Consider the following 12,260-nt stretch of genomic DNA (forward strand, 5'->3'; position numbering starts at 1 on the left):
TGGAGTCTTCAATCTTTGTTTGTTTGTATGTGAATATGTATCTAAGTCTAAACAGTAGTAAATCAAATATGTTTTCCAAAATTACCCTGGTTTGCTTTGGTTTAATTAATTTTGATGTAAATAATCTATAAATAGCACCCAAAGCCGCAGGCTTAAAGAGGTTCGATCCTCTGATTTTGGGTAGCCATTTTGGATCACCTCTAGTCTGCAAATTCTGTGTCATACATGAATTCTAATTGTAAATTCTTTTTTTACAATGCCAAATAAACTATATTGAATAAAATAGTGGAGGAAAAATTCCATATTTAGAGAGTGTAGTAAGGGACTATATTTTGTGGCGGAAGGTTTTTTAGAAGAAAATGAACATTTTTCATTTTTCAGTTGTTTTAGAGTACTGTAATTTTAGCTTTCTTTTATTTTCCGTGCAGACCAAATTTTCAGATAGTTTATGCATTGGGATATCTTTGTGTTGTTTTAAAAACATATTTCAATATTTCTATCGACATATACTGGCATATATTTAAGTGATATTTCATAAAGGTAAAGAAAAAATCAACTCCAATTTTCCCCTAAAATTAGCTTATTTCATGCCATATAGGTTTTATTTTCTGAATATTTCAGTTTCTTTTGACAAGACTGTCATAATTTGAGAAAAGGTTTTAGACTTTTAAATTATCCCCGAGTACCCAAACTCCGTCACCATAAGCAGAAAACATTCCGCGTTTCTCTGCAAATTATTTTTTGCGGGTTTTATCATTTGCAATCACTAAATATAACCTGAAACGTTATAATTTATAAAATTATTAACAAAAATATTTTTATTATTATTCAAAAAAGCCCTCTGAATACGACGTGTATCACACGTACTATCATAACTTATGAACCTAAGTCCGTCACCCACATGATCTATGATACGCCAGGGAAAGAAGACACATTAACAATTTAGTTTACACTCAACTTGTATTTAGGCCAAGTTATAATAAGTAAAATCTGTGTATACAATTTAAATTGTATATCATTTCATCAAAGTGAAATGATCGCCAGAATTAAAAAAATGGGCCGTTGTAACAAAATCACAATGACCTTTTCAGAATGTATGGATGCCGTTTGATTTCTGTCCTTATATATTTTAAATATATCATATCAATAATGAGTATATTAATGATTATATTATTTATTTATTACATTTTTAATAGATGTAGCATATTCTAAATACCGACATACCGTATATATCTGTAACCCTGTATAAGGCAAAAATTACGGCATGAGCGATTTGACGTTATCATCAAGTGTAGTGCATAAACGATATTGCGGACTGAAAAAAATGTATTAACAACCTGAATAAAAATTAAATTACATGTGAAATGTTTCGTCTTGACCTCTCTGAAAATGACTGACCACCGTAAATAATCAAATGGGCCCGCGTGTCAGAAATATCGTTATTTTAGTGCACCTGTGAAAAGGTGTTAACTGATTTCACGCAATTATTGCTACATAAAATGAACAAGGTGTAATTTTGTTATGTTTGAACACACTCTTAAATTTAACCGTTGTAAATTGTTGACATTTTATTGAAGATTTTTGACATGCAAAAAATGACGTCATAATCGCACTTGATTTCAAACGGCGAGGAGTTTCCCGAAAGTGACGGAGTTAGGGTAGTGACGGAGTTAGGGGGCTATGCGATATTTAATTGCATGTTGAATCGTTTATGAATAAAAATAGTGATTTTTCAGTGCAAAAAGGTCAAATTATCAATTAGGTGAAGAAATTGCAGACTTTTTCATTATGATAATTTTAATTTTATTAATTCTAAATAATATAAATTTGTATTTAATACCATGGTTCATTTCGATAAAAAAAAAATTATAGAGGGGAAACGATTTATGTGCAATTTGCACTTTCAGTGCAGAAAGGTCATATAACATACATCGTAGCATCGAAAGGAGCATATAGTCCCCAAAATTTTGTTTTGAGTTTTGGTTTAGATATGTGTGTACATGTTAAAAAAATACTTGAGAAAAAAACATCACAGGATCCAACGTCCTTAAGTCCAGTGATTTTACATCACATTTTAATTTATCATTGAATATTCATTAATATCTGAGGATCCAAACAATTTATCGACTTCATGTAGATTTTTTGTTTAAATCTTCTTATGCAATTTCTTGATGCATATTGGGTACGAGTTATCTTTGTCAGAAATTGATACGTGATCGGGCTCGGCATCCCTGAAATACAAAACATCAAAACCCAAGAAGCGTTGCTGCTTAAGATTGTTCTTTTATTTGCCGGTTGATTCTCTTTGACTGAATTTGCAGAATGTCTCGTCGTCGAAGAGACTCCAGCGATGAGGAAGACGGTAACTGCAAATAGTGTGACATTTGTATTGTTATAAAAAGGATACAACTAAACGAAAATTTACGAGAAAATGCAGACAAATTATTCACAATTGCTATTGTAGAAATTTCACCCTCAGTCTCATATGATTTTTATTTTATTTTTCCTATTTAAGGAATTTATTGATGAATGTTATTCATATTTTGCATGCAACGTGGAAAAAACCTTTTCAAAAGGTCTTACCTGTTAAAAAAATTAAACAGAATGTACAGATCAGATTCTACCAAATTACTGCTTATTGTATACCATTGCCCTATGGCCATTACTTTCTTTGAAGTTATTTTGATTATTATTATAACTTTATCATTCACTTATACAGACTGTGATTGTTGGATGGAGAAAAATTCAACTTTCTCTTTTAAATTTCGGTCTCTATGGCCCTCAGCTTATCTTTTGTGATTAGTTATGGAACTTTGTTTAGACCCATTGCGATATATAAAAAAAGGAATATTGTAGTGTTTCTGATTCTATTGTAACTGAGTTAGGGCTTCCTGTGAGCAAAAACTGGTATATTTAATTCAGTGGAGATGCAATACTGCTAATGTAATTGTCATCGATATCTCTTTAGTTGGTCATTCTGCAAGAAAGCGCAGAAGGGGATCAGAGAATATAGACATTGAAGAAAGACTGGAATCCCTCATTACACGAGTAGGAGAAAAGGTAAATTACCATAAACCTTAGAGTTATCCTCTCCACCTTTGTATATATTTGGATTTTTACACTGCTCTTAATATCACTTCAGTCTTGAAATAACATGACACAATATTATAATATGTAGTTTTGCCTGTAGGTAAGGTAACATTCAAATACATGTATATTGATCTTTCATAGAGTACTTCTTCTCTGGAAAGTAACTTGGAAGGACTAGCAAGTGTGTTGGAGGCAGATTTGGCGAATTATAAAACAAAGATAATGAGGATTTTATGTTCATGGTAAGTAATTGATAGAATGTGATGAGCAATTTCCATACAATTGTTTGGGTTTTTTTTATATCAAACCAGAATAAGCATTAGAGGATGAAAAGGAAATGTATAAGACTATAATCTGAAAATTTTAATTAGGAGATGACAAGCTGATTAAAAAAGACAATAACAGTACAAAGCTGCAAATTATTCATGTTAATTTTTTGTTGCTTTCTCTTTTTGCTAGCATTTATGATGTATAAAATTTTACTTGCAGTGTTGTTAAGCTTCCAGAAAAGATGGCCGTCTATACCACTTTAGTTGGACTTCTGAATGCCAAGAACTATAACTGTGGTGGAGAAGTAAGTGACCTTTAAAATTTTAGAGAAAAAATATCTTCTAATGTTATACAGTAAAACTCGCTTAGTACGAACACAGATATAGCGAAGTTTTTGAGTCCCCGGTAAAATTGTTAACAAGTCTTACCAAAATTTTTACGGATATAGCAAACTCATTTTGAATCCCGTAGAGGTGAATAAAAACAGAATTTAACACTTTTTATAACAAATTTCTTTACAGTTAAACAAGTTTGCATTACCATTTAATATAATAGTTTGAATGAATTAATTTTCATAAATATTTTTCAATTCACAATCCGATTATTAGAAGGTAACGAAGTTATGTATTTTTATTTTAAGCCCCAATTAACAAAACTTATAGGCTTATGAAAGAAACCATGTATATAGTGAATTCGCTATTGTTATTATTACGAATTCGTTATACGGATATAACGAATTACGGATATAACGAAGTAAATCCATTGGTCCCTAGGACTTCACTATATATATAGGTACATTATGCAATATTGAGCATCTGAATGATTGCAATCCAGTTTAAACCACTTGTATTTCTGGAAATTTTGTAGGAATTCTTGAAACTTGAAGATAAGAGGTTATACTCCATCATATTATTGTAGTTAACTTTCTTTTCAGTTTGTAGAAATGCTAATAAGAAATCTAAAGGAATCCTTGAAGACAGGAGAATATGACAATGCAAAGTTGATTGTAAGTACTGTTTTTTTCACTAACATTTGTAAGAAGTTAAAAAATCATGTGACTACCATGAATGAATTTGATTAAGGTAACAAAAAATTTAGATTTTTCTTCAAAATTTTGTTTTCATTCTTTGGTTAAAATCTAAACAATAATTATGACCTGGTAGATACAAACAGAACTGTTTGGGACTTTGGAACATCCATGAAGAGAATGTGTACATTAACACTCATGCATTGTGGCCATTTTTGAACCTTAGAATGTTGGTTCAAGGTCAAAGATACATGTAACTTGGGTAAACTAAATTTCAATCATATTTTTGTTAGAAATGATGTGTTCTCTCTTATTTTGCAGGTTCGATTTTTAGCTGATTGTGTTAACTGTCACGTAATTGTAGCTGGTTCCCTCCTCTCCATGTTCGACAACTTCATAGAAGTAACACTGGAGGACAACATTCCTCAGGTAAATGAGCAAGCCATCCCTATTTAAATATTTATCTTAAAAAATATGTCTCAATTTAAAATAAAACAAGCTATTGTTTTTATGCTTTTGAGTCATCATTATTTAAAAAATGATATTACAGAAAATTACATTTTAAATCATTTTGTATATTAGTAATTGTACATAAGTGATAACAAATGAACTTTGTATATTTTACCTTGATTCTTTGATTTCTTCACCTGTTACACCTTGATTTTGTGAACAGGTGCGATCTGATTGGTATGTGTATGCAGTAATGTCCGCCCTACCCTGGGTAAGTAACAAGTCATGTAATATTCTAGTACATGTTGTTGTAAGAGTAATGATTAAATAATGAATAAGGATATATGAATAATGGTGAAATTTAAGGTATTCAATGTATAATGAAGGGATATTGAACAATTTTAAATCATTTTAAACTAGTTAAATATGTATTGCTAGATAACTATGAAAGTGAAATGAACCAAATTTACATGACTGACAATATATAAGAACCCTGTCATTTTGCACCTTAATTTTTTTTACCGAGTTATCTCCCCTTGATGAAAAAAAGAAAATCTTAATTTTGTCGAAATATCTGCGGTAAATGATTTATTTTATTTCATATTTTAATAAAGAGAAAGTTTATGCATGTATTAACTAAAAGAGTTTTACGACTTTTAAGTTACTTTTTACAATATCTTAATAAAACATGCGTTGCCCATAAACTTCAATGCAATATTCAAGGTGTAATTAGTTGGACCATAATCAAAATTTTGAAAATTCCTTTGGTGGAGTATTTTTATTTGATAACACTTTCAAAATGATATCATTGTTAAAAACATCGGACCACTCATTTATTAGGTACAAAATGTGGTCGTTATACATTGAATACCTTAATTGACCATTACGATAATGCAGTGATAAGTATTCTGGTAAAAATAGTTCTGTTTTCTTGGTGAAATGGATTTTTGTGCTGTAGGTTGCTAAAGAACTGCATGAAAAGAAAGAAGCTGAATTCAACAAACTCCTATCAACCATTGACAACTATATCAGGTTTGTACATGTAACCTCAGGAAATTTTGTTTTTAAGAGTTAAAAGTAGAAAAAAAATTTAAGAGAGTATACTGAGGTATTTTAATCAGGTGAAAATTTCTTTTGATTGTATTAGGCTGAAACAAGACATTATATTCTCCACATCATAACGTACATGTACAGTATATTATAATAAGGTTCCTCAGTGGAATATTAAGATTATATAATAATTGGTTTGCTTGTCAACATCTTATTCCTGCAGCAAGAGACAAAAGATCCATGTCCCGGCACTGAGAGTGTGGACATCTGATTTTCCTCACCCCCAGGAGGAGGTTTGTTTGCTATTTCATTTGTTGTGATACATGTACTTGTTTGATTGACCACTGAGGCAAACTTTAAAAGTCTTTAAACTACTTTAAAATAACATGTTTGTCTTTGGTTCGGTATGGTTGGTTGTAATTATTTTTTCCTATTGCTCATTCATCGTGAATGAAATATATTTAAAAACAGGCTTATTGAGATATTTTTCTCTTCCTCTTTAGTATCTGGATTGCCTCTGGGCCCAAATCAAGAATCTGAGGGCCAACAAATGGTCAGAGAAACAAATAGTGCGGCCGTACCTGGCCTTTGATGGAGTGTTATGTGAGGCTTTGCAGCACACTCTTCCCCAGATTATACCCCCCTCACACAACGAAGAAACTACCTACCCCCTCCCCAGGGTCGTCTTTAGGATGTTTGACTACACAGATGTACCTGAGGTAGGGGCTTGTTGACAGAATCACTTGAATGTTGGCAAATGGTTCCCATATTTAGACACATGTATATGTATTTCAACTTCTGTTCCATGACATCCCCTGTAGTACTGTAATTACTAGACAGAAATACCCTCCTGAAGTGGTTAGGATTTTTTACTCTTTGTCAGTGAAGAAAACATTTTGCTGTTTTTGTTTTTGTCTTAAATTATTCATATGTAAGTGTCTGTGAAAAAAATTGGTGCAGCAAAAAAATGGTTACCGTTAATTGTTTAAAGTAAAATATACTTTATTCCAATTTATTGTCCAGTAAAAACTGCAAAAGTTTTGGAAGAGTTGTCAGTGCAATGTTTTATTTATACTAAGTGTGAATCAGTAAATGATATCATACTAGGTCTTGGTTCTTAAGATGGAGTGTTCTTTTATTTCAGGGTCCTGTGTTACCCGGGAGCCACTCCATTGAGAGATACTTGATTGAGGAACAGATTGACAGGATACTCCGTACAAACTTTACAGAGCGCAAGGATTGGTAAGTCATTCTAAAAGATATACACGTATTAGTACATGTACATGTAAATGATACATATTGATACAAAAGAAGCTTAGATTTGATCTGCTAATTAATGAGTAAGCTAAACTATGAATGCATGAGAATGTTTGCAATAAATTTCAAGTGTTTTAATTTATGTACGTTAACAGTACGATGTAAATTTCAAACTTATTGTCAAATGTAAATTTTGAGCTTTGTATGTCAGCCATGTTGCTAAATGTATTATAATTTACAAAAGCATTGTGATTTGTAATGTACATTGTACATGTGTTTGTGAGATAAGCAGTTTTATTCTTATTATTTTAGTGCTGCAGCATTACTCAGCTTTCCTTCTAAGAACAAGATTCCCCTGAATTACATGATTGTAGAGGTATGACCTACACTTGTCCATTTATCTTATTGCTTATATATTTTATATTTACTCTGTATGATGTGCAATACATTTCTGGGGTGTGTTTTACAGGTGATGTTTTCTCAGCTGTTTCTACTGCCAGTGCCCCCCTACCTAGAGATCTTCTATGGCTCCCTACTGATTGAACTCTGTAAACTACAGCCAGGATCCATGCCCCAAGTCGTATCCTTGTAACAGAGTTGCATTATTTTGTCACAAAACATAGTAAATAATTCTACAGTAAAAGTAGAAGTTACGGTATTGAAAATACAGATACCAGCAAGTGGTCTGACTCAGTAAGAGAAAACTTTGTGTGGAATATTACGTATGAATGACTTTTTTTTTTATTTTCTTAACCGTCATAGTTAGCTCAAGCCACAGAAATGTTGTATGAGAGAATTGACACCATGAATGTGACTTGTATTGAGAGGTATGTAAATCTAGATCAGATGGTGTTATTCTTATACATTTATAAATAGGTTAGCCAGTAAATGGGATACTGTTAAACTGAGGTGATATTGATATTAAACAAATATTTGATTATTCTCCCTAGATTTTCTAATTGGTTTGCCTACCACTTGAGTAACTTCCAGTTCCGCTGGAGCTGGGATGACTGGTCCACCTGTTGTCAGATGGACCCAGAGTTACCCAAACCAAAGTTTGTGAAGGAAGTGCTTCTCAAAGCCATGAGGTATAAAGACATAGTTTTGTTGTACTCACCTCTTATATGTTGAATTTAAAAGGACTATGTGCGGTATGGTCAAATATCTGCCCCCGATTTCAACCAATTTTTAAATAGTATCGTATTAAAAAGAAATCTTCACAAATCATTGTATAGAGGATGCCTATAACTTTAATCTTGATTTTAGTCATCATTGCTCACTTGCTGTTTATCTATGACGTCACTTAAATGACCTAATTCCCGCAAATTTGCAAACAAATGAAGATAGTCTCATTTTTGCTCTATATTTTGCATTCGGAAGTATAGAGCGCAGGTCTGCTCAAGTGCGATTTTAACATATGTTTTTCTTCAGATAGTTATACATATTATACTAAAAAATGGTACTTAAGCAAGCCTGCGCTCGATGTTTCCCAGTCGAAAAACCATCGGAAAACACCCATATTTTGCTACAAAACACCAATTTATCAAAATAATGCAATATTCATGACGTCATTTCTACATTATGACGTCACTGTGGTGATAATCTTTTACACGTTTATTTTCAATATGATTTTAACTATCTTTCACCTTATTTTAAAGCTCTTTCTAAAACTTTGATTTTGGGGGGCAAAAATTGCATAAAACCGCACTTAGTCCTTTGATGTTTTTATAGTATACCGGTAGTTATGTTCAAGATTTTAATTACACTGGGAACTGTTAATATTTATTATCATATTTTTATTCAGCTTCAGTCATTAAATTTTGCAATTATCTGGATCATGAAGAATTTTTACGGCTGGTAACTTGAACATGCACAATGTAATGAATTATGTTTGATTTTATTTTACATGCATGCATTGCAGATTATCATACCACCAGAGAATGGTCGAAACAGTGCCAGAGAGCTTTGAAGCCTTGATCCCTGAGAAGCCTCACTCTGAGTTCAAGTATGAGAAGGAGGGGGCGGGGTCCATGCCGGGGACCATGGTGGCCCATCAGCTGATCTCCGCCATCAAGTCCAAGTGTACCCCCGAGGAAGCCATGGTGCTGCTCAAGGATCTCCCCAACCCTCTGAGTGAGGAAGAGAGTAAGTCAACATGATCGTCCTGTTAACAGCTGTGGAACCTTGGTGTATAGTCTCTAAACTACAGTGTACATGATTGGAAATGCTACAAAATATTATTTCAATATTAGTTCATAAACAATATATATTTTTGCCCTGCCCCTTTTAAATAATAATTGCCATGCTTAAAAATCAAGCATCAGACCATCATGTAATAGATGAGGGTTTTATATTTATCAAGTATTTAATCATTTGACTATAATTATTTTTCAGGTGACCCCACCTACCATGTACTGGGAATAGATGAGGGTTTCATATTTATCAAGTATTTTAATGATTTGACTATTATAATGATTTTTTTCCAGGTGACCCCACCTATCATCCACTCAGGATTGATGTCTTTGTCTCCGTCTTACTTCATCTCGGCAACAAATCTTTCAGTCATTCATTTGCAGCCATAGCCAAGTAAGAACACAAGAAATACCACTTCCTATAAATGCTAATCAATGACTGATATCTTTGTAAAAACATCATGGTTGATAAATTGAATTAACCTGAACTAATTTATCAAAAGTAATTGCGGATGATATAGAGATCATAATGTTAATTCCGTTACTTTGTCTATAGATTCCATCACATTTTGAAGCTTCTAGCTGACACAGAGGAGGGACAGATCTGGTTACTTCGTACAATGTTTGAGGTCTGGAGCTCACATCAACAGGTAAAACTTCCACACCTACCTGTCAATTCTGAAGATGTACACCAGTAGGAAACATTCAAGCTGTGACAAATCTTAATTGATATCAGTCCATTTTTTCACACTATCTGCATATTGCTGAAGTGAATACAAAATTGTGGCATGTACCCCTGTCCATGTGAACAGTCTTGATTATTTTGTTATAGATGATGGTAGTGCTTGTTGATAAATTACTGAAGACCCAGATTGTGGAGCCATCAGCTGTTGCTAATTGGTTGTTTTCCAGTGAAATGCAGCCAGAGTTTACAAAGTATAATAGATTTTTACTAAGTTTTACAACTTTTATCTAAGAGATATAACAACCTATGGGTCTTTACATGAACATGTACTTTAGATGTTTACATCTTCTGGCAGATTTTATGTTTGGGAGATCATGCATGCAACAATTAGGAAGATGAGTAAGCAAGTAGACAAACTACAACAAGACGTGGAGGATGCCAAGGATAAACTGGATGCAGCCAAGAGAAAGGTTAAAAAAAGATTATTTTGATTTAAACCTCAATGTTCAGGAAAAAAGGGTATGTTGAAAAAGTGTCATTTTAAAGACCATAATATTAAGGGGTGAGGAAATGGAAGCTCTAATTTTATGTTTAACTAGCCCAAAATACACAGCATTGTACCAGGTATATATTGTTGTAGTACATGAGAATTTTCATATTCAGGAAACACAGAATATTAAAGTTGGTTTACATTTATTGCAGCAAGCAGATGGTTTGATGGATGATGAAGATGAGGAGATTCCTACTGATGACATCATAGAGAGAATGGAAGAGAGGCTTGAGGCAGCTCAGAACCAACAAAAACGCTTGTTCCTGATCATATTTCAGGTATGAAGGAACTTGAAATAATTAACAGGATTTAAAAAAAATCATGCAAATAAAAGTTATGATATACCTATACTGTGATAGTTAATGTTCAGAACAAAATACAGTGTATTTGTTTCTGAGTGAAATAACTTTAAACCATGTTTCTTTTCTCCATGCTGATATGGCATATTGTCTTTGACAGAGATTCATAATGATTTTGACGGACCATTTGGCAAAGTGTGAAGGAAACAGCATTGATTACAATACACCTTGGTACAAATGGGTAATTGAACGATTGCAACAAATCTTTTTACTGGTATGTATCTTCTTCAAAACTAGAAAATGTTCATTACTGTGCAAAAAGTTTGAATTTTTAAACACTGTTAAACCCTGTGCATTGCTTCTATTTCAGCACCATGAATTGGTTTTTAGATACATCAGCACCCTGGAGTCTCTTTTATTTACAAGTGACATTGACTTTCATATTTTGGAAATATTCCAACAGTTTTGTGCCCTTCGTTCATAACTTGGCCATGGTATCTTTGCAACAAGAAATGATGAATAATGTGGTTATTCCTCGATTATGGATTTGTGAATGAATATTAAAATTTCGTAGATTATCATATTTTCCTGCTTCAAGACATCATTGTAAATCAGGAATTAAAACATGGATTTCTTCTGATGAATGATATAAAGTTAATGTACATTTACAAATTGGTTGCTGTCCAACAACTTTGAGGCTTATTTCAAAATACATGTACAAATATCGAAAGGCAGTACATGTACATGTAATTTGCTGTCTCCCATGGAATATGTGTTAAACACTGTCATGATACTTGATAAGGAAGATTTTAAAAGATGTTATATATAAATCAACTTCCATGCTTTTTACTACTAAATTTCATTAAATACATTAAAATTTGTAAGTGCAGCATTTGAAACAATGTCAAAAATATATCAATAAATTCATTTTATATCATGAAAACTCTTCCATTTTCTTTTGTTTGCTTAATAAAGTTGAAGTAAAAGCAAATTGGTTGTTCCTGAAAATACTGTATATCCGTAAGTAAACGCAAGGAAGTAATTTCAGTGTAAAATCACAAGAAGAAACCCTCACTGATTTTAAAATCTCACTATATTAGTACTTTTCAGACAGTTTTGAACTATATGAAATTATAACAAAAAATTGGTGATTGCGATTTTATAATCTCACTATTTGATATATACAAAACAGCAAAATTGCAGAATTGTATACTCATATAAAATAAGGCATTTACTGTCATCTATATAACTAAGAAAAATGAAATTTTGTTATCAGTTGGTAGTATGAAATTTAATGACTAATGAAAATGCTGTCAGGTAGTGGTAACATCATATGACTCAAATAATTATTGGTTCCGGACAGTTCAATGAAACAGTTTCACCCCTATAA

The 12,260-nt window shown here is 32.4% G+C and overlaps 1 protein-coding gene across 1 annotated transcript; it reads left to right on the forward strand.

Annotated features, from left to right (window-relative positions):
• The first annotated feature begins 2,229 nt into the window (after positions 1-2,229).
• Positions 2,230-11,812, forward strand: LOC128177727 (nuclear cap-binding protein subunit 1-like). Its single transcript, XM_052844555.1, has 23 exons — positions 2,230-2,362; positions 2,969-3,060; positions 3,232-3,332; positions 3,580-3,664; positions 4,295-4,366; positions 4,709-4,816; positions 5,061-5,108; positions 5,796-5,869; positions 6,111-6,180; positions 6,391-6,606; positions 7,032-7,129; positions 7,457-7,520; positions 7,614-7,724; positions 7,907-7,971; positions 8,095-8,232; positions 9,066-9,289; positions 9,631-9,730; positions 9,893-9,986; positions 10,169-10,272; positions 10,377-10,491; positions 10,724-10,849; positions 11,031-11,144; positions 11,241-11,812. The coding sequence occupies exons 1-23, from the start codon at positions 2,323-2,325 to the stop codon at positions 11,352-11,354; spliced, it is 2,373 nt and encodes a 790-aa protein (XP_052700515.1). The 5' UTR covers positions 2,230-2,322; the 3' UTR covers positions 11,355-11,812.
• Positions 11,813-12,260: the final 448 nt, after the last annotated feature.

Source organism: Crassostrea angulata, chromosome 3, assembly GCF_025612915.1.
Source record: "Crassostrea angulata isolate pt1a10 chromosome 3, ASM2561291v2, whole genome shotgun sequence".
Classification (NCBI taxonomy): Eukaryota; Metazoa; Mollusca; class Bivalvia; order Ostreida; family Ostreidae; genus Magallana; species Magallana angulata.